The sequence below is a fragment of the Vanellus vanellus genome (genome assembly GCF_965231255.1).
Source record: "Vanellus vanellus genome assembly, chromosome: 14".
Classification (NCBI taxonomy): Eukaryota; Metazoa; Chordata; class Aves; order Charadriiformes; family Charadriidae; genus Vanellus; species Vanellus vanellus.
This window is the reverse complement of record NC_138919.1, coordinates 11,732,475-11,755,180: the sequence shown is the minus strand read 5'-3', so window position 1 is coordinate 11,755,180 and position 22,706 is coordinate 11,732,475. Positions and strand designations below refer to the sequence as shown.

General features: G+C 61.8%; 1 protein-coding gene across 1 annotated transcript; it reads right to left on the bottom strand.

Annotated features, from left to right (window-relative positions):
* Positions 1 to 7,929: 7,929 nt before the first annotated feature.
* Positions 7,930 to 21,563, bottom strand: HS3ST2 (heparan sulfate-glucosamine 3-sulfotransferase 2; the record flags this gene model as incomplete). Its single annotated transcript, XM_082490654.1, has 2 exons — positions 7,930 to 8,548; positions 21,076 to 21,563. 2 exons carry the CDS (start codon positions 21,561 to 21,563, stop codon positions 7,930 to 7,932), a joined length of 1,107 nt encoding a protein of 368 aa, XP_082346780.1.
* Between the last annotated feature and the right edge of the window lie 1,143 nt (positions 21,564 to 22,706).

Genomic DNA, 22,706 nt, shown 5'->3' with positions numbered 1-22,706 from the left:
TATAGGTCCCCAGGTAATAACGTGTATTCAGATAATTACTAACAGATCCTCTAATAGGAAAGAACTCAGTTGAATCCATGCAGTCGCTGGGTAAATATTTATACCTAAGCCGTCCTTATCGCCAGCCGCCGGAGCGTGCAGCAGCCGGGGTTGCTGTCCTCATGGCTGCGCTCGCTGCAGGAGCTGGCTGCGGTTCGCAGGGAGCCGGGCTGACCCTGCCTGCGTTGGCGTGGACCTGCCTCACGCCGTGGCTCAGGACTGGCCAGGGACCCAGCGCCACACGGCGTGAGCCCAACGCCATCTTCCCTTTCCCTCCTCGGAGCCAGCGGCAGCAATCCCGCAGCCAGCCCGCCCGCTGCTGCTGCCAGCCTCTGCCGGGCGAGCTGGGGACCGATGCCGTGGCCCAGCAGGGCTCTGTGTGGGCTGCCTGTGTGCCCTGGTGAGATGCGCCCTTCCCTGGGGCCCCTGGCGCTTTCCCCCACTCTCACACCACCCCGTGCCGTCGGGGACCTCAGGGCTGCTGCAGGAATCGGTGTTCCTGCAGGGATGTAAGGAGCATCGTCCCTCAGCCAGTGCTAAAGTGCTTTTGACAGGCGCTTTCGCAGCCGTCGCTGTGCACGGCGCCCACCACCATCTGTTGGCAGCGGTTTCACCTGGCAGTTGACATCCCCGCGGGCCCTGTGAACCGCCGGCACGGCCGCCTGCATGCTGGCAAGCAGCAGCCCCTCACCCCCTGCACACCTACAGCCCTGGCTGCAGAGGAGTCACCCTAATTGGACCAGCCGGCTAATTAGCTGTCAGGTAATGAATTATGCAGTGATGCTTGGACTTCAGTGAAGTATTGATACCATCAGCTCCTCTCATTTCTACATGCTCCCGTTCGCTGGAGCGCTGAGCAGAGCTTGTAGAAGAACTTGGAAAACTTTCAAAGCAAATTAAACGTGTTAATCAGTTGTGCGCGGTGGCAAGGCAGCGGGAGAGCGGGCGGGCAGGCTGGCAGCGGCAGCCTGGCTGGCAGCCTCAGGGGCAGACGTCGGCTCCTCCTTTGCACAGCTTGTCACCCCTCTTGTGCTGCAGGCAGGCAGGGGACAGCCGTGGGGACTCAGTGCCCGTGGGCAGCTGCCTGCCCCCGTCCGACTGCCCGTGGGCAGAAGAACGGGGCTGGGAGGAAGGGAAGCAGATTCAGCTGGTGGTTCCTGGGAGCTCGGCGGAGACACCTTGGCTGGGAGAGACTGGAGGTTTCCTGCTGGGGAAAGGGAGGATGGGCAGTGGGACGCAGGTCCCCGAGCCTCTGCGTGGGACTCGTGCTGCAGGGGGATGCCTGCCCGCCCCGAGGTCATTGCGGGCGCAGAGCTGGCACCCCAGGCAGCCCATGTTTTGTGTCTGCGCTGGCTCTGTGCTGCCCAGGCAGGTGGGTGCCGGCATTGCTGGATGGCACCGCAGCTGTACCTGTCCTGGGGAGCGGTGGCAGAGCCCGGGGGTTCAGCTGACAGCATGCTTCTGGCCCTTGCTGCAGCTTCATAAAATAATAAGAGGAAACTTGGCATACTTGAATGTATCAGCATCCCAGCTCTTCCTGAGCCTTAATCATTTCCGAGGGGTTAGAGGTTTCTGTTAATGATCATATTTATTTGCTGCCCAGCTCTGTGTTGGGTGGAGGGAGAGGGTGTGTTAGAAATGGGTGTACCTCGGTGCAGAGGCACCGCCATGGCGGGGAACCAAACAGCCACCACCCGCCGGGGTGTGTGGGGGGGGCTGGCTCCCGAGCATCACGTTGGGGGGACAGGGCTGGGGCTCCCCCACTGCAGGGCTGCCCCCACCCACTGCTCCCAGGGCCTCGCTTGCATTCCCCATCCCTGCCGCCGCTGAGAAACACGGAGCCAGCAGCAAAACTGAATCATATTAATTAATAAGAAGTTAATAAAATTTTCTCAGTGCTCACGGCATTGTGATCCCACCTTGGTCTGAGAGATGAACGATGCTCCTTGTGCAACTGGAAATACTTGGGCTTGATTTAATGCGCAGGTCCCACACCACGACTCGAGCTTGCTGGCGTGGAGCGCGTCGCTGAGCCAGCTCCTCCTGGCCGGGCCGCCGGGCACTCGCCTGCTAATAAAGAGTAACTGCGGTGCTCACGCCTGCGGTCGGGGTCTCCTCATCAGGAGACAGGGAATGTGAGTAACTGACAGCGATGCTAAGTCAGAGTTAACATCTCTGACTGGGGGTTCCTGGGCTGGTCCCATTGGGGAGGGGGCGTTCAGGGCTGTTTTGGGGAGGAGAGGCGGCTGCAGGGCAGGAGCGGTGCTGCAGCTCCTGGGGAGGTGCCGGCAGCTCCGCTCTCCGCAGGGCAGGGCAGGGCAGGGCACTTGCCAGCGGTGTAAATGGGCCCCAGGAAGGTTTCTCTTGACCCAGCGCGTCTCAAGAGCTCTTCAGCATCAACAGGATCAGGAACCACTTAAGGCGCATTCATTATGTTTAAGTATTTATGAGCTGATAAATATTAAACAAGCTGCTCTCTGGGGTTCAAGCCTGAGTGAACCAATCACAACATGGTGCACGCAATGGCCGTGGCCGTGCCGCTGGGGCAGCCGGAGCCACGAGATGTGCCGCACCAGGGACGGCTTCGCACAGTCGCGTGCAGCCTCCTGCCGATCGGCAGCGGGTGTCTCTTGGCACCTCCTGCCATAGCCAGCGCCCTGTGCCCGTGCCACCGGCTTCGCTGGTGGGGCCCAAACCACGACGGGCATGAACCCCATGGGTCACGCCAACAGCCTGGGTGGCTGCAGGACAGCGCTGTGTCCCTGCACGCTCAGCTCCAGTTCCGGCATACCGCTACCTTAGCCCAGCCCTCCTCCGCAGGCGAGCTGCGTTCGGCACGCGTAACCTGGCACACACATGAATCAGGTCAGCAAGAGGTCCCCTTGTCGTCCTGTCTTTGGACACTTTCCTCAAGGCTTTGCAGTACGCTCTCGCAAGGCTCTCCGTCACCCTTTACAAAGAAATCATTGCCTTAAGTCGCACACCTTCGGGGCCAGTAAAAATTATACAGCGGTCGTTCCAATTTACACGCTGGCTTATAAAGCTCACATTTAAAGACAGCGTTTTCCTCCCGACTGCTACAGCTGTTTAATGGCGTAGGAGCTGCTCAGGGCTGAATAAATGCAGGATAAACTTTTCACAAAGCCAATTCCCCGTGATTGCATGGTGGGTCTCGCTCCTGCTCGGGGCTGTACTGGGCGTTTTGTGAGCCAATATGAATGGTCACTGACTGCCATGATGGAAGAGCCCAACGTGCATGCCCCTGACATCCCTGCCCTCTGGGGACACGGACATGGCTTTTCACTGGGACCCTCCTGCTCCCAGCAGGTGATGGTGGCAATCCCGGCACGCCGACCACCTCTGTTAACCCCTGCCTGGCCAGGGAGGCTGTGCCAGAGCCCCGAGCCCTGGGCAGCTGGAAACTGTCCTCTGGTTTAGGCTTTCCAAAACACACCATGGCTGGACCTTGATCCATTCCCACTCTTTCACCCAACGGCTCTCCTCCCTTCTTGACCGTGGCCCTGTGTGCCTTGGCCAGATCGCACGGCACTCGTGAAGCCAGACCGCTGAGCAGATTTGGCCACCGGCAGGAGATTAGCCCAGCTAAGCTGGTCTGCTTGAAATCGCGCCATCTCGCCTGGCGAGACCTGCTGACATTTTGGGGCTCTCAGGCCAGCGACGCATCGTGGCGCTCACCGAGACCCTCCGTGCTCGGAGGGTGGGGGCTGGCGCAGGGCCGTGCTCGGCAGATGCCTTGCTCGTTTGCAGTGTGGATGTGAGCAGTTGTCCTGGGAGCGAGGGCAGCACCGCAGCCCTGCCCGCCGGCCCTGCCTGCCCCCCGGCTCACAGGGGTCCCAGGCTGCTCCCCCGCAGCCTCTACGCTGGGGGCGGCGCAGCCCCTGCCTGCGCGGAGGCTGCCGCAGGGAGGCAAGGGGCGGCGTGTGGCTTGGAGGAGTTGGCGGGAGGCGTTTTGGGGGTCCCGGACTCGTGAGCTGGCTCTCATGACCAGAGCGGTGGCTCTGGTTCCCCCACGTACCCTGGGCTGGGGACATTCACGGCGGGGAGGACTCAGGCTGGCCGAGACGGGGGAGCTCCCTCTGGCAGCCCCTCTGCTCAGCGTTGGCGTCACCAAACCAGTGCTGCCCCCCCCGCCCTGCCTCTCGAGAATGCTGATCGTCTACTCCGGGGCTTTTTAAGCCGCGTTTTAAGAGCTCCTAATGTGATAAGCATTTGCAGTACAGCCCTTCCTGAGCCCTCATTTGCTTACCCTTTGGAAATCTAATACTTGATTTAAGCACATTTCTGCTCCCTCTATTTGTAAGGACAAATGTAAAGTAATTGTTTGATATTGCAGCCGTTTCCTCGGGCTCCAGCTCTAATTTCCCACTAATACAGTATTGTCAGGGGGATCAATCTAACGCGGCACCTTCTGCCTCCTTGGAGTGGATTGCAAATGGCTTTTCTAGTGCGAGGCTGGGATTTGCGAGTCTCTCTGTGAATGTTTTTCTCCTTTAAAGGAAAAATCATACAAGAAAATATCCCATCTTCCTGTAGACCGCCGTTAATCCCCTGCTCTCCCTCCGCCTGCCCACAGCTGGCTCCGGGTACCCTCGCTGCTGGGTCCCCCCCGCGGCTCCTGTGCCCGCTGCTGGATGATAGTGGAACGGATGCAGACAGGGCTCTATTAGATGTCCATTAATTACCTCCAATTTTTTCCTATTAGAGCTTGCTGGACAGTAATCACTTCCAGTAAGGCCTCTCAAACTGGTCCGTGGTTGTGTTGCATCCCTGCACAGCCCCCGTGCTGCGGAGCATCCCCCAGCCCCGTGCCAGAGGACAGAGGGTGGTCGGGGCCGTGGCTCCCCACAGTCACCCGTGCCCTGGTCCTGCCAGCACGGAGCGCCAGACACATTGACAAATCTCCTGGGGTCTCCAGCAGCCCCATGGCTGATCCCTGCCCAGGGAAGCCTCCGGTGTGTGCAGGGAGCGCCGGGGCGCGAGGCGGTAGGAGCAGCCTTGTCCCAAACTCAGCCTCTGGTCCCACCCAGCTGTGCCCCCATTCCTGGGCACTTGTCACAGCCTCCACGACGGCGTGTCCCCAGGGTGCACGGAGCCAAACTGCTGCTCGGGCTGGGCTCAGGCTGGTTACCCCATTCCGCGTTTGCCTTGTGCAGCCGCCGCAGAAAGCGCAGTTTCGGAGTGAAACATGTCCGTAAGGCTGCTGCTGGGACCCACCAGCTCCAAGGGTGCCTGCGTCCCCAACACCGCAGGGTGACACCGTGCCCTCCCGGGTCACCACCAGCCTGGGAGGACCCCCACCCTTTTGCCGCTCTCCCCAGGCACTTTTCCTGTGTCCCCGGTGCCGCCGGAGGACGGGTCTGAGCGGGGCTGGCCGGGAATCGCCCTTGCTGTGCCCAGCCCCGTGCTGGCAGCGGGCAGAGGGGACCTGGGAAGGGGGTTTTGTCCCTGTCTGGTCGTATCCTGGACTATTCTGCCACCGAACATGTGGGGATCTAACAGCCACCAGTACCCCGAGCACTGGCCCCGCCGTGGCACCCGTGCTGTGCTGGCAAATGCCGTGGGAGCCTCCCAGCCATCCGTGTTCCTGGGCTGCTCCCTGCAGCGGGGAGAGCCCGGCCGGGAAACGGCGCCGGCACCAGTTGGTGCGGGCATGGGGGAGAGGAGGAAGGCTCGGGCTGAGATTTAGATGCTAGTGGTAAATTGCAACCTTTGACAGAAATGCCTGAGATTTACTACAAAAATCAATAGATGATTCAAACAATCCAGCACTCGGAAAGGCAAATAACAGCACTCCAACAAGAGCTGTTATTGATATTCACGACCAGTGGTACTCATTACAGGGCCTGCTAACAGGGTCGTAAGATGGATTGCTGCAGGATGGGATGGGGCTACGTGCGTACATCCACAGAACGGGCGGTCCTCTGACGGGCCGGGATCCCACGCTGCCTGGCTGTGCCAGCGTGGCCACCAGCGGCTCATCCCTGCAGTCGAGCGCTGCGGGAGCTGTCTCGACCCCCGGCTCCCCTGGCTGCTCACGAGGTGCTGAGCCAGACCCGCAGAGGTGCTGAGCTGGGAGCACAGTGATGCTGTGCCCGACTCTGAGCACCTGAGGATGCAGCCCATCAGTCTCGGCTCCAGGCAGGATGCTGAGCTGGGAGAATTCCCGGTACCCGAACGTGCCGGCAGACAGAGGGTGGCTGGTCCTGGGATCAGCTCAGCGAGGCGCTGTGCGGTACGGTGCGGTGTGGTGCGGTGCGGTGCTCACAGGAGGGGCAGTGACAGGGGTCACCCAGCCGGGGTGAGGGGCGCCTGCCTGCACGCTGCCGGACACCGCAGTGCTGCAGGGCTTGGCTGGGTTCAGGGACCAGCAGCTGAGCTGGTGACGACGGTGGGGACCAGGAACCATCCTGCAGGGACAAACAGGGACCAGGGCTGGCGGGCAGGTGTGTGGGGATCTGCTCCAGCCTTGCTTGGAGACGGTGCAGCAACTCCCAGCTCCCGGCCGGCACGGTCACGCTGCGGCTGCCCGGTGGGACCTGCCCGGTGCACATGCACCGCAGGGCACGTCCCCAGTGCCCGGCTGCGGCTGCTGCAGCGGCTGCTCTGCTTCATGCAGCTGAGGCAGGGCGGGAGGGGAGGGCGACTCTCCCGGCTGCCTGTCCCTGCCTGCACCGCCTGCCCGTGGTGCAGCACCTCCGCCGGGGCCGGCTGCAGCCGCCGGGGAGGTAAATCAAAGGACGACCGTGACCGCTGCGATGGGAGCCGTGCGCAGGCCGGGGGGGGGGCATCTAGCAAAGCGCGCAGCACTTGACATCTCAGTGTAATTGTTGGCTCCTACAGAACAGCCCATTAAGTTCAACCATAAATTACTGCTGCTTGCATCTAATGCCGCCTGTCGTCCACCCCCGCGCCTGGCAGGAGGCGGCATTAACCCCGGGGTCCTCTGACACTCCCGAGCGGTGCCGTCACTCCTGTGAAGGGCTGTGCCACAGGTACCCTCCTTGCCGTGCCGGGCTCACCGGCTGCCCTGCCCGAGCCCCACGCCTGCCACCTCGCCTGACCCGCGGGCACAGGGGGGGCTCTGCGTGGCCCCCGGCAGCACTGCGCGGGCAGCGGTGCAGCACAGGGCTGCCCAGCCTTGCCCTAAGAAAAGCCCATGCATACGGACCGGTGGTAGCCGCTTTTATTTACACAAAGGGATCACATGCTGAACAAGGAAACTAGTGCCACTAAAGTACCCGTAACAGCAGGATTCTGTGCTTTATTCACAGGACAAAGTATCGGTACAACATTTTTCATAGACTTCTTTTTCAAGCAGATACATCTCACTGTCCTCATGGTTACACACTGCGCTTAAGTGACGAAAGGCAAAGCGGAGCGGCCGGAGCTCTGCCCGCCCCAGCACCGTGGTGGGACATGGCCCCACAGAGACAGCCCCACAGCCACTGCTCGTGGTCGCGGGAGTCTCCGGGAGCGCCCGTTTGCTTTGGGACACAGAGGAGGGATGTGCCTTGGAGCAGCCTGCACGTAGGCTGCAGGATGGGGCCATCACCGTGGCCCCGGTGACCACGTGGCAGTAAAAGCAAATGGGACCCCACGGAGCGAGCCACGGCACTGCTGACCTGCTGGGACGGGCAGTGCCTGCTGGGCACGCATCCCTCAGTGGCTGCGGCGGGACTCTGTGTCTTCCCCCACCTCGGCTCGCCCTGGAGCACGCTGGCCTCCCAAGGGCCGGGGAAGCCCCTCGCCCGCCTCTGCTCATGGATTCTGGGAAGGACAGGCTGGCCTGGGGGTCCTGGCTCCAGCCCTCCTGGGCCCCCCTCATGGAAGACTGCAGCCTCACGTCACCGCAGCTCTGCTCCCAGACGCTTATTCCCACCTGAAGTCCTGCCCGACTGTTTCATAGAATTTGATATTATATGGTCTATAAAAGTCCCGAAGCTGCTCGATCACCTCAGGGTCTATCTGCACATGAGTCCTGCCTTTGGACTTGCCCAGGCAGCGAGGCAAGCCACTGCTCTCCGACTTTTTCAGGCAAGGAAAGCCTTTTGTCTTGTTGAAGTAGAAGTGCTTGTCCGTGATAACCCGTTTGATGCCCAGGAAGTCCTGGACTTTGCCCATCTCCCCGGCTGGGTCCGTGATCAGCTTCTCCCCGCTGACAAAGTGGATCTGGGAGAGAGGGAAGTACTGGAGCCAGCTCTCCAGGTGCACGGCGTACATCCCAATGCGGATGGCGTTCCAGGACGTGTCCACCAGCCCCAGGCTGCGGTTGCGGAAGGATAGCCCCTCAAAGGTGGGGATGTCCGGCTTCTTGGAGAGCGTCTGTGTGTAGTCCGAGATGGCCCGGGTGACCGGGTTCCTCACCACCACAATCAGCTTGGTGTCCCGGGACATGTTGAAGATCCGCCGTGGTGCCTCCTTGGTGACAAAGTAGCTGGGGGTCTTCTCCACTGTGATCTGGCTGTCAAGCGTTCGCGGCATCAGGCTCCTGCAAGCGAAGCAGAAGGTGATGGTGAGGAAGGAGCCGGGCCAGGCGCAGCACCGGGAGGCGGTGTCCCCAGCGTGGGGCTGGTGGGGTGTCCCCTCCCAGCAGGACAAGGCAGGACAAGGCAGGACAAGGCAGGCACAGTTCCCTCCTGCAGCGCTGCAGAAGGTCCTGGGCCACAGCTGGCTCCAGGGGCTGTCCCAGCCCCAGGGGTCCCCTGTGCAGAGGATGGGGGCACCGGCGGCCCCGCTGGCACAGCAGCAAGCGGAGATGCTCGGCTCCCAGAGAGGGCAGAGCCGGGCAGGATGGAGGGCAAGGGCTCAGACAGACTACCGGGGACCTCGGGGCTGTGCAGCAGCTGGGGCTGCTCTGTCCCCATCAGTGGTAAAGTCATTATGAATGTAAGGAAAGTGCCTGAGCTCAGCTTGCAGCCGGGAGGGGGGTCCTGCCACCCACCCCAGTCACTGGCACGGGCGCGTTACCCAGCAGACAGCTTCTGCCGGAGCCTGTGCTCAGCCTTTCATCCCCCGTTCCTACACCAGTTGCCATCTGCAAAAGAAATTACAGCGGCTCCTTCCGCAATTACTGCAATTACGCGGCGTCTCTCCTCCCCAATTGCATTACGGGGCACCCCGGCTCCCACGGTGCCGCCCGGCACCGCCGCCAGCGCAGAGCCAGGGCAGAGGAGGGTGCCAGCCCCGGCGTGTGCCGGCCACCGGCACCCAGCAAGAGGGCAGCCCCCTCCTCCTCCTGCCTTCATCCTGGAGGCGGGCAGGAAATCAGCGCTGCCTGCACGCAACCCTTGTGCCCAGGGATGGCAAAGGCTGCCGGGGCCGGGATGCAGGAGCGTGGTGGCTGTGAGATGCCACCACCATGAGAAGTCATGGGGAACGATGGCTGCATCCGCAGGTGCTGTGCTGCTCCTCCAGCAGGAACCGGGAGTGAGGGGCCGCCCTGAAGCACGGGGCTCATGCCCATGAGCGTATCACGCACCCCGCCGTGGCTTGATGAGGCTCAAGGGCAACGAGACAGCGTCCTGCGTACACCCGTCTGTTTCTGGCACAGGGAGCCAGGCTGCAGGGCGAGGGAGGGAGCACCAGACCCGGGGATAATGTAACATCCCTGCAGCCCAGCTTAGCACTAATTAAATCATTTGCTTTGACATGTGAACATCCAAATCAAATAAAAACTAATGGGATGGAAAGATTTATAAATTGGTCTTGTATTACTAGAGTAAACTATCAAATCCATCGCAGCCAGATTCATGGCGCCGCAGGTCCCCTGGCTGGAGCGGGCAGGGAGCGGGCAGGGAGCTGCTGCCACGATAGCTCTGGGCACACCGGAGCTCTCCGGCAGCAGCACCGCGGTGAGCCGGGCGCCTGCCTCAGGGCCACTGCCCTCCTGCCCCAGCCCCTCGGGGAGAGGCGGGCGCAGGCTAGAAGGGCACCTTCTATCGCAATTACATTCACTGCTCAGAAGCATCCATCACTTTTTCCACTTTGCGGCACAAGTTGGTGTCTCGTGTTCATAAACTCACTGATTGGGATTCAGCTGTGCAGCAAAACACAGGCTGAGAGGCACAGTCAGGCGCTGCCTGGGGAGAGTTCTATGGAGAAGTGTGAAAACTGCCCCCAGGAATGTTTATTTTTCTTAAAACAGAGCCCACATGTCTAATGTGAGGCGCCCGCACATGCCTGGCACAGGGCAGCACACCGGCTGCCCGAGAGCCCGCGGGCAGCCCGGCCACAGGGACCCCAGGGAGCGGGGGGGGGGGGCGTCCCCGAGTCAGTCCTCTCCCGCTGCACCTGGAGGAGCTGGTAGGTCACGTTAATGGACTGGGAGCTCCGGATGTCTGGGGAAGCCAGCGAGGCCTGGGGACAGAAGCAGTCAGGGAAAGCAAACATCAGCAACCCTGTCTGCAGCAATTCAGCTGGAGAGAGAGAGGCACTGATTTATTCATGGGCTAAACCCTGCACAAGCGCCACGGCCACGCTGCAACACGGCTGTTTCCAAGAGCGGCATCAGCCCGGTGACAGACACCAGACACCTCCAGGGAAACCAGCGGTCCCTGCAGGGTCCCTAAAACAAGGTCCACAGCCACCAGCTTTGGGGCTTGCTCTGTAGAGAGAAACCCAATGAAAGACCTAACTGGGAGGAGACACACCAGCAGCCCACAACCTCCTGCGTGACAAGGGAACCGTGACGGGAGACCCGCGTCATCGTGGAGGGCAGCAGCATGTGTTGAGGGTGGCGGGTCCCCGGTGGACCCAGGACACTCCCTGTGAAGGTGATGTGGGGACACGAAGAGACCGCGGTCCAGGGGGACCAGATGAGCAGCTGGAAGAGACCCGTGGAGAGATACCAAAGAGACGTGCCCAGAGGTCTGTGCCAGGCTGCTGGGGAGCTACAGGAGACGATGGCCAAAGCCAGCCTCGCTTCCCCCGGTGCTGGCACAGGGACGTGGTCCTCGTGCCCCTCATGGCCCCAGAGCTGCTGGGCCGCTGCCCCCTCGGTACGGGGTCGGGGGCCGCCTGTCCTGGGGCAGCACGGCAGCCAGCCCGCGCACTCTCACGCGCTCTTGACCGGATTCCTCATTTGAAAGAGAACAAACTAATTAGCTAGCATAAATTAAGTGCTGTTTTACAGAGGTACCTGAGCACAGGCACGGCTTAATTGGCCTTTCCCACTGCTCCGCTTCAAACCCCATAAATCCAGATTACGACTCCCATTGTTTAATGACTGTCAGGAAATGCAAATTTAGCGGCAGGCACCACGGCTGTATCTCTGTATCACAAACAAGTTTCACCATAAATCAGTGCGGGACAGCTTTATAAGTGATTCACTATTACAATATATTGGTGGAGAATCATAAAACTGCTGTTTCATTAATGGCTCATCTTCAGCCTTGTTAGACTTTCATTACGTGAGCTATTAGGTCCATGTATTCAAAAAATGAAATTACAGGTTCTAAACCATTGTGAAAAACACAAAATCTCTGCATAGTAAATTACTGAAATGAGACAAGAGTTGTTGTTTTTTAAATGGACTCCCAGTGTTTGCTGCTCCCGAACAACAAAGACTGCTGAGACAACAAAACGGAACCCGAATAGATAAATAAATCACCAGTGAAACCATGCAAGGGGGAGAAATGTCATCCAGGCATTCATCTTTACGCTAACAGCGGGATCCCCAGAGCTGCGAGAGTGGGGAAATGCATTGCAAACTTAATTACAGTTGACTTTAAAATGATATTTTTGGACTTCTGCATTCACAGAGTTATTTGCATACAAATGGCATGTCACATAGTTTTAAGCCCAAGAGTTGCGTGTTTAGGTGTGAAGGCTCTTGGTAGCCAGTCGCGGCGCCGCGCGGCCAGGGCTCAGGCAGGAGACCTGTCATGGGCGCTTGTGGCTTCGCTAAAGATCCCCCGCCGGCCTCGGCACCGGCTCCCAGTGCACGCTGAGCGAGCGGCTGCCGGGCCGTGCCAGAGCTGATGCCAGCATGGTGACGGTGAGCGGTGATGTACTGGCAACACCGGTGGGGATGAACGCCTGGAGCACTTGCCGGGTGCAGAGGGGAGACACCAACCTGCTGTTCTTGGGGGAGCTGCTGGCTGCCGAGGGATGGTCAGTAGCCACCTACTCCAGCTCCAGGGACGAGGATGGTGCTGCTTGGTCGGGACAGTGTGGCTGCCATCATGACCCTGCCACATAACAGGTGCCCCCGTGACAGTGGAGCTGGGTGGTCACCTGTGTCGCAGGAGAGGCGTGGGGTGGCTTTGGTGGTCTGGGAAGGCAGCACGGGGCTGCTTCGCTCGCCCCCAGCCCTCCAGCTTCCTCCACAGGGTGACACCGCTGCCAACGCTGGTGTCACACCAGCTGCTGCCAGTGCTCTCCCCATCAGCACAGCCAGGCTGGAGAAACACCGAGGCTTTCTCCACCCGGCAGCGGTGCACAAACCATCCGCACCGTGTCCTGGTGATGGGAATCTGTGATGCGGCAGAAATGGAGGAGGTCAAAAACGCTGATGCTGAGTGAATACCAGGGCTGCTCTGCACAGAAATCTTTAAGGACGTAGCGGAGCAGACTCTGGTCTTGCAGCAGTGCCGTGGGGTGGAGAGCAGAGCAGCCTCTCCCCGGCCTGAACCCGGCTCCCTGGGAGAGAAAACCACGAGGGAGGGTCAGGAACATGCCCGGCGCTGCCCCAGCCCCGCTGCTCTCTGCGGAGGACACTGCGCTTTGCCCCAGCCCGGGCTCCCTGCCCAGGCGAGAGCCGCTGCCCGTTCCGCTGCCCGCACCCACCCGCAGCTGCAGGACCGCAGACACGGCCTCAGGATGCGCAGGAGGGGTCCCCGAGGAGGGACAAGCCTCGGCGGGAGGTGTCGGAAGCTCTTCCAGCAGTAACGGCGGGACGCAGCTCACACTTCATTCCCCGCAGACGCCATTCAGCAGCCACAGGCTTTTCGCTTCGTTTGCTCTTCATTGCTCTTGCCAAGAAGGCCAACGCTCTGACCAACAGAGGCATTTAATTACTGGGGTCATCACAGCTCCCCTCAGGACAGCCCATCACGGCTGTGGGCACATTGATGGTGCCCGTACAAACACTCCCCTGGGGCTGGGGGTTCCCACACAGCAGGACCTGCTGGGTGTACTGGGGAGAGTCGGGGGTGGCCCCGGCACCATCCAAATCCCCCACTGAACGCATTATTCTGGCTGGAAACACAGCATTAATTCCTCTCGAATTAGAGATTATTTTCATTATAGTTACTCAATTCTTAAAGCCCTTCAGCGCCATTCGGTATGGGCATTAACGCTCCCTTCCAACCCACAGATTTAGAGGTTGCGTTTGCCCATGTTACTGGAGCGGGAATACACGCGGGGTACATCCAGTCACTGGCACGACCCCCGGAGAGCTGCGGTCCCCTGACGTGGCTGAGCCGGTGTCACTGTGCCCCACGGCACGCCCTTGGGCAGCCCCCGTGGCCCCATGGCTGTGGGGCGGCAGCAGCGGAGAGCCCGACCCCGGCTGCGGCTGTGCCGCTGCAAAGGCAGCGCCTCACCCTGAAGGAGTTAACTTCTCACCGGCACCTTTCCTAGACCTGAATTATTAATTTTCTTATAATCTGCCTTTGGGCACCCTGCAGCCCCTACAACGCTCCCACATTAAAGAAACATGCGCTCCCTCGCTGGCTGCGCTGCTTTGATGTCGAACATGCGTGAAATACTCTCCCAGGGAGGAATTTGTACAAAAATTCATCAGATGATTGAGATATTGCAGATAAGCATGTGCGGGGAGAGTGCCCATCCGATAATCCCGTTACAGCATCGGTCCCTCCATCCAGTTTGCGGAGCGTGGGGGAGAGCGGGGCAGCTCCCGGGTCAGCATTCGCCTGCTGCAGCTGGCTGTGTGCGAGGAAGCGGCGGGCGCATCCCGGGCTCTCCTCAGAGGCTACAGACTGACGTGTGCGTAAATCCTGGACTCCATCCACTCATCGGCATGAAAACAAACTGTTTAATTTGGCAAAAAAAAAAAAAAAAAAAAAAAAAAATCCCAAGCGCTGGCTCTCGTGACGGGGGTGGTGCGCTTTCCCTCTTCCAGCTGACGTCGCGGGCTGGGTGGCCGCACGCGGGGACGCTGCCTGCGCGCAGGCAGGGAGAGGGGAGCCCTCCAGGCTGGGAGCCAAGATCTTCCAGCACAAGCAAGCACCCGTTTGCCACCCTCCTGGCAGGGCCGGACCGGCTGGGGCTCACGGGGTGGTTGGCAGCGGCGAGGGTCGCTGGGAGAAGGGTGGGCTGCGAGACATCTCCAGCTGCAGCTCAACACATTGGGAGACAAGCACAGAAACTCTTCCAAGAGCATAGACTGGCATCGGGATGGTCCTCTGGGACCACTCCAGCCTGACCCGGTGACAGGTCCCCTCCCCACACCACAGCCTGCCCCTCGACCCCCGGCCGGAGCTGTGCGGGAGGGCTGCCCACCACGCTGCCCGGGCAGGAGCAGGGGAAGCCCCAGGCAGAATCCCACCGTTAACAGCAGAATGGAGGCGGTTGCTGCACGGGAGTCAGCACCCGGCCCCGAGCTCCCGGCCCGCTGCGGAGGGACTGTGCCACGCCGTGCTGTGCCGTGGGTGCACGGAGCCAACAGCCCCCACCGGCTCTGGCCTGGCAGACAAGCGCTGCCGGGCTCAGCAGGACTGCGGACGGTGTCAGCAGATGAAAGCTCAAGCAAAGCTACTCGGAGGTTTAAGCAAAACCGGGTCAAGCACGCCAGAAACCGAGGTGTGAGGAAGATAAAAAAAACTCTCACCGGCCGAGTGCCATTGCAGCCTAGGACACAGGGACACCCCGGCTGAGAGCTGCACAGCTGGTGCTTCGCAGTGAAAGACCACTGCAAGGGGTTCACGGGGCAAACGGGAATCCCCCAGCGCCGCTGCGGTGTCCCGTCCCTGACCCACCAGGACTGGTGGCACTACAATAATGGGGCTGGGGAGAGGGCCGGCCCGGGAGCAGGGGGGACTCACCGCGACCTCCCAGCACACGTGGTTCAAGAGACATGCATCGCATCCACCCTGGGGAAACACCACCCCAAGCGACCGTGGCGGACCTGGTCCCGCGTCCCCACTGCCATCACCCCACGCTAACGCAGCCTCAGATTTGATGATGGGTCGGCTGCCTTTAATAAATGTTTATGTTCAAAGAACTTACACCAGCGCTCACAGACAGCTAATGAGGGACATTTCAATGCATAAAAGCAGTGTGAACACAGTAATTAACTTTGTTGCTGATTCATTTTTAATCATTTAAATGCTCCAGAGATTTGCAGTGTCCTTTAAGTCAACAAAAATCTTTTCCAAAGGGCATACTGCCAGCGCCCTTCACGCACAGGAGCTGACATGTAACTCCCCTTTTCCTAAATAACTGTCCACCAACGACGGAGGGTCCCACAAAGCCCAAGGCCAGTGCCAAGGGGAGCGTGGCCAGGAGGCAGCGGGAGGTGAGGACTTCCCAGTGCAGTGCTCATGGAGCACAGCTCACCGGCCCTGCCACTACGGCGGGGGCAGAGCAGATACCCCCCCGCAAGTGCAGGCACCCCAGCCCAGTATGAGGCCAGCCGCTGGGTGAGGCCCCATGGCTCATAGAGAAAAGCTGGGGTCTCCCCCTGTCCCATTTCCAGGGCAAGTCCTTCCACAGGTGAAACTTTAAAAAGTGAATATTCATTAAAAAAAAAAAATAAATCACATACTGTGCCCCGGCTGCTGCAGTGATTCCCCAATTAAAACCTGGTGTCAAAGACATGTTGCCCGCTTGGTGATCTTTCAGTGCTCAGGAGCGCGCAAAGGGATGGGACAACGTGCCGGCACCACCACCAAACCACGCCGACCCAGCGGCGGGTCCCACAGACCCCACGTCACACGCCAGCGCTGACAAAGGGCGACTCCAGCCGCATCTAACGCACCTGCTGACGGGGATGCGGACGTGACGCCCTCATCGTGAGGAGGATGCAGGGCTGCAGGACACCCGTCTCCCGCCTCCAGGGCCAGGTGCTGCTGGCCCCATGCCTGGGTGGCTGCTGTCCTGCTGGACACCATGTGGCGGATACCACAGACAGCACCTCGATGGACACCCAAGGTCACCAGGGACTGACATCCTTCGCTTTTCAGCTTTGTGGAGCATCTGCACCCACGGCCACGCCAGGTTAGGAGCTGGATTTTGTGCTACCGAAGCGAAGGTTAGAACAAATTGCGGCGTTTACAAACAAGGTCACGGAAGACAGAGCAAGAACACACATCATTAATATTGAAGGTCTGGCGCCCTGCGGGGATTTACCTCCCTGCGTTCCTCCCAGCGCCTTGGCAGGGGGAGCCTGAGCAAGGGTCTCCGCAGCACCTGGGGCCACCCAGAGGAGGGCAGGGCAGGACCGCTGCCTGCGGGCAGACGTAGGCAAGGCAGTGACCAGGGAAGGCACTGCCTGCAGGGCAGCTCCTCGCACAAAAGTCTCTGCCGGAGGTTTTGTACCCATTCCTCAGAGCCAGGGCACTCTCTGAAGTCAAGGAAATTTCAAAGCATCCTTGAAGCTTGCTGCCTTCCTCTCTTCTTACTAATTAACTTTAGCAAAATGCACTGTCAGTCAAGCCCACAAAACAGTCCGTGTCGTTGGGCAAAGCATAATGGGCTCCCATTTGTGTGCGAGCCAACCTGGCCATTAGCAGAGCGCAATTAATGAGGCGGAGTGCAGGAGCCGGGTTTGCCCGCTCCCTCCTCTCCCTCCCGCAGGCACAGGGATGCGAGGACGGCGCAGCGATGCTCCCCGGCTGGCGGGGTCCGCTCTCCCGGGGCAGCCGTGGTGCCCACCGCTCAGAGACCGGCAGTGCTCCTTGTGCTGCCACAGCCCTAGGAGCACCCTGAAACCAAAAGCAGCGCGGAGCTGAGCCCCAGCAGCGTGGGTGCCCCCAGGGACCTGTCACACAGGCATGTGGGGAAGCCCAGGCTTGGCCCAAGTGCCCTCCCTGGAACAGGATTTGGGCAGGTGGATCCACGCGGGAGCCAGACGGGGCTTTCCCCTGTGCCAGCGCCTGTCTCCTGGCTCGGCTCCTGCAGACAGAGGCGCAGCGGAGCCTGCCGGGCAGGAGCCGGGCTCAGCCTGCAGCCAAACCTGCTAGGAAAAGCCCCTCGCTGTGAAAATAACGCTGGAGCATCCGACAGGGTTACCCGTGAATCCTAGGGAAAGAAAACTGCACCCCGAGATGCTGTGATTGGAATCACTGCTCAAAGTTAACTGCAAATTAAGCGGCAGCGTCTTCCCTGTGTTCTGGAAAATATTGAAGGTTATTGGCACACACTACCTGCAGCAGGAAAAAGCTCTATATTGAACATTTAGTCCAGGATTGGTAATGAATCGATATTCCCCAGTAGCTGGCTGTTTGGTTTCAGTTGTCTTAAAACAGATCGTGCTAAAAATACCTTTCCTGTAGTGTATCTGTAGCTAATGAGGTGGATTAGAGAGGCTGATGGGAATTGGAAACGGCACGGGTGTTTTGGGCCTGAAGTTGGTGAGCAGGCAGCTCCTGGGCGGTGGTCTGGCGCGGGGGAGAGCAGAGGGGGGTCTGGCTCTGCCCCGTGTGCTCTCTGCCCGAGCAGAGGGAGCCAAGGCTGCCCCGGGCGACGGCAGGAGCCAAGACGGGAGGCACCACGAAAACAGCAGCTGCGAGCAAGCACGACATTTGGAGCCGGCAAGGACAGGCGGATCAGGCAGCGTCCCCTCCCGCTGGTTCTGCCACCTCCGCGTCAGACCAACTCCAGGGCAGGGGAAAACGCGGAAAACCAGGAACTGATGTTTTCGGAGCATCAGAGGGGCTCAGCTCTCACGCTGCTCTCAACTGCATCGAAGACCTACTTGGTCCCTCTGCTCGGCTCCCCACTGGGGCATGAAATGGGGAGGATGGATCTGGACTGAGCGCTCAGCTCCCGCAGGCGGAGTCTCTGCTCATGATGGGGAAAGCCTCTGCCTTTGCCTTTCTAAGGGCTGTGTGCCCTGGGCTACCTTCAGAGACCCCACAGTGCTCCCCAAGCACGCGAGCATCACCTCACCCTGGCTGGCAGCTGGGGACAACCTCCGGCTCTGGCCAGGAGCAGCCTTCCCGCTCGCTCCGGGGTCCCAGTGGGACAGCCCTTCCCTGCCAGCTGTTCATGGCACCAGCTCTGCCCTTCGCCGGGACACGGCTGTTGGCAGGACCCTGCTCTCCTGCTCCCCGGCCTCTTGGCAGAGCGACAGGAGCTCATCACGCTGCGGGTTAGACCTGCTCCACATTTAATTGCTCCACTTGCGAGGAGGAAAATCAATTCCACGTTTTATACATTAGCAGCCTCTGTGCTTAAGTTCTGGCACATTTGTGAGGTTAAAAAAAAAAAAAAGTAATAAAACCAGGGAAGTGTCATTTAATTGTTTTAGCTGAACTAATTTGGAGGCTCCACTGCTCCGGTGTGATCTTTCCATCGATTCAGACGCAAAGCCAGGCCCCGGGCAGCATGCTGCTCACCCAGCTGCGCTCCCATCGCTGCCCCCTCCTCGCTCGGCAGCTGCCTGTCACCACTGCCGCTTGCTGTCACAGGCTGCATCCCTCCTGGTCACAGAGGAGTCCCTTCACATGGGGGATCCCATGGCTCAGGGCGAGAGGTCAGCTGCTCCGTCCTCACTGCCGCAGCCCCTCAATGCTAAAGTGTGTGTGGGAGGGGGACATGGCTCCCACCTCCTGGACCAGCACCACACGGCGTGCCCACAGGTGCCCCTATGTGCCCCAGGCAGGGTCTGTCCCAGCATCTAGCCCCTTCCCTTCAGACCAGGCGCTGGCAAGTGCTGCTGTGGCTGGGCCATGTGGCTCCGGGCATCCTGCGAGGAGCCACGAGCACCTCTGCAGGAGCAGCACCGCGAGGTTTGGTCCTGCACTGCCCGCAAGGCTCCCAGTCCCAGGCTCCCCGCAGTGACCCTTTGCAGGGAAAGCACAAGAGCCTGGAGAGCTCGCAGGGCCGGGGGCTGCATGGGGGAACACCAGCTCAGGATGGAGGGGGCTGCTTCCCAGGCAGACCCTGAGCACGCACAGCTCCCCTCTGAGCGAGGGGCTCAGCCAGGACCCGTGTCCTGCTCCATCACCTGCCTGCTACTCTGGACACCCTTTAGACAAACCACCATTGCTCCTGTCCTTACACGCCTGTATTGCAGGGCTGCTCCCAGCTGTCTGCTTTTAGGCGATGCAGGATGGGTGACAGCGTCTGATGGCAGGGGAGGAAGCATGTGGGGTAGGACAGACCTGCCGAGGGGCGAGAGCAGGTGAAGGACACTGCTGCATCTGCTCTCCAAAGGTGGGAGGAATTGGGCATGCTGCAGGACAGCCTTAAGACAGGGAAACAGCAGCGAGCTCCACCCGTGCCTGTCCTGTCCCTCTCATCACCTGCCACCGGTACCGTTACAAAAGAAGCTGAACGTTCCTGGCTGCAGCATCTGCTGTGACCTGAGTACTACACAAAGCAGCCGACCTGCCTACATCTGCAGGCAGCCCTCCCCGGGCAGTGCCTGAGCAGGGACCCCGGTGCAGCTCCAAGGGCCGGAGCAGCAGCCCAGTGCCCAGCAGGCAGGTGCTGCTCAGAGCAGCTCTGACCCCCTCACGGTCAGAAATCGGCATCCTCACACCACAGGCATGACTCATGACTGCCCAGCAAGGAGACAAACCAGGACCCCAGCAAAGCTGGGAACAAGCACCATGTCACACTGCCTCCCAACCTGCGTGGCAGCCAACGAGCACTGCCCCGCTCTGGAACGGGGGACATCGCTGCTGGAAAACTGCTGCTGAGACAGAGGGGCAAGCTTGGTGCGTGGCCCCACAGGCTGCCTCCCACCACCCACCACAACGCTCTGACACACTGACTGCACCAGACGTCCTTCCCTCTGCTGTGAGCTCGCAGATGGACCGAACCCTCCTCTGCCTCCTGAGGCCGATGCCCAGCATGAGCACCACAGCCCTGCCTGGGAGCAGCCCAGAGCTCCTGCTGCGCTCCACAATGGGAAACAACAACCTGTACACTGGGTCAGACACCGTTGGCATCAGGGGTTGAACTGCCCACAGCACCGAGTGTGGGGCCACAGGCAGGGGATGAGCCCACGGGCACCGTGACCCCCTCACACACAGTACTCACTGCCTTTCTGCGAGCACCCCAAACTCCTCACAAAAGCCTTTTCTGAAACTAAAATCGCCTCATCTCCTGCTGGAGATGCACTCACTGTTCTCTGCAAATTATTAGAGACCTCAGATAGACCCACACTTATCTGAGTTCAGAGAAACAAGACCGAGGAGAGCAGGGACTGTTCCTCCCGCAGAGCCAGATATGCAACCTGATGGCAGAAGGATGCTGAGGCACGCTCAGTGGGGCTGCAGGGCGGGTTGCCATGCCGTCCCGTGGGCTAGTCATTCACTCGCGTTTTGGAGGCCCCTTCACGCAGGCGACTGTTTCCTCGGACGGGATGGGAAACCTGTTATTGTCCCGGCTGCGGCGCCGGTTCCCGGCAGGACTGGGGCTCGGGCGGTTGCGGCCGCGGCGCTGCCGTGGGCTCCAGCAGCCATGTTCCCACGGCCGGGGGGGAATGAGCCGCGCAGGGCTGGGGCACGGCTGTCCTGCCCGGAGCCAGCCCGGCCCCGACCGCGTTCGGCACTGCAGGAGGAGGGAAAACTCCCCGAGTGCGGCCGGGAGACAGGCTCCGCCGGCACCCCGAGGCCGCCCGCCCGTGCGGACCGGACCGCCCGCTCCCGCCCCACCGATGCGCCGAAGGACGCGGCAGCACCGTCGGCGACAGCGGGAGCGGACCCGAGACCCGAGTCCCCCACCGAGAGCGCCGGGAGGGCAGGGGAGAGCGCAGGGGGGACCCGTCGGGGCCGCGCCGCGGGTGATGGCGCTCCCGCGGGCCGCGCAGGGCAGGGGATACCCGGGCAGCGCAGGGGGTGCCCGGGCGGGCGGGGGCCGGTCCCGCAGCGCCGCCCTCACCTGTACCACTCCAGCCCGCGGTCGTAGTTCCTGTCGAAGAAGTGGGGCTCGGTGCCCAGGGCGCGCACGTCGGGGTGCACCCGGATGAACTCCAGCACGGCGCGGGTGCCGCCCTTCTTGACGCCCACCACGATGGCCTGCGGCAGGCGCTTGGCGCCCGGGCGGGCCGACCCCGGGGGGCTACCGGCCGGCGGGGCGGGGGGCTCCCGCGGGCGGCGGGCGGGCACGGCGCTGCCCGGCGGCTCGGCGGGGGGCGGCCGCCCGCACGGCCTCGACTTCTGCAGAAGTTTCTTGGCGGCGGCGGCGCTGCGGGCGGGCGCGCAGCGGGCGCGGGGGGCGGCGGGGCCGCCGCAGCAGCAGAGGAGGCTGTAGCAGAGGTAGGAGCAGGAGAGCGACAGCGTGAAAAGGACGAGGACCCTCCGCGCCAGCCGCCGGGACGGAGCCGGAGCCGCAGCCGGGGCCCGCCCGCTCGGCGCCCTATGCGCCATGGCTCCATGGGGCCGCGCCGCCGGGCATGGCGCGGCCCGGTCCGGCGCGCCGCTGCCCCCGGTGCCCCGCGGCGGCGCCCCGCACCCTGCGCGGCCGCTCCGGCATGTCCCGCGGCTACGCTGCGGAGCGGCCGGGCCGCCCCGGGGGGCTGCGCCCACCGCCCCGGCCCCTGCGCCCCCGCGGCCCCGCCGCGGCTCCCATCCCCGGCGGGCGCGGCTGGGCTGGGCTGGGCTGGGCTGGGCTGGGCTCGGCGCGGCACTCGGACGGCGGCAGCGGCTGCTCCGGCTCTCGCCTCCGCGGGAAGTGCCGGGGCAGAGGCGGCTGCGCTGCTATTTAAGGGGCCGCCTGACGTCAGCTCCTCCCGGAGCCCCCGCGATCGCTCGGCGGCCGCAGCCTCCCCCGGGCCGGGCCGGGCCGGGCCGGGCCGGCGGTACCCGCAGCACCGAGTCCTCCCGCCCGGTTTGGCGCTGCCACGGGGCTGGGACTGGCCTCGCTCCCCCGCTGAGCCCGGCCCCCCGCCGGCTCTGCCCGGCCCTGCCCGGGCGCGGCCCCGGTGCGAGCATCCCGCCCAGCCCCGCCCCAGCCGGTCCCCCGGGCTGCGCCGTGCCGCTGGGGCTGGAGGGCAGGGGTGGAGGCGCCCGCTGTCCTGCCCGGCCCTGCAGGCAGCTCTGAACCCGCAGCGAGTCCTCAACTACCCAGAGCAGCGGTGCGGGGCCGGGGGGCACCCGCGTCTGCCCCCGCAGCCCGGGCCAGGAACGCGAACAGGCACCGGAGTGGGTGCGAGCCGGCAGCGGTTCGAGAGCCGGGCAGACAGGGCTCGGAGCGCTGCTGGCAGCGAAGCAACGTGCCCAGCCATTCCCGAGGGATCCTCCTTCCCAGGTGCCAGAGCCGCTCTGCCCCGCAGCCGGCTTCCTCCGGGGGAGGGGACGGGAGCAAGGAGGGGCCGCCCCGCACGGCAGCAAAGATTTCTGTCCTCAGCGAGGCCAGCGAGAGCAACCGTCGGCCGCTGTGGATCTGCCGGTAAATAAGAAGGAAAGGCTTTGAAGAAGATGCAAGAATGAAATTTCTCTGCCAGGCGGGGGGTGCTCAGCCTCCCCTGCGTGGTTTGTGATGCTCTACAAGCAGGCTGACCCAAGAGGAGC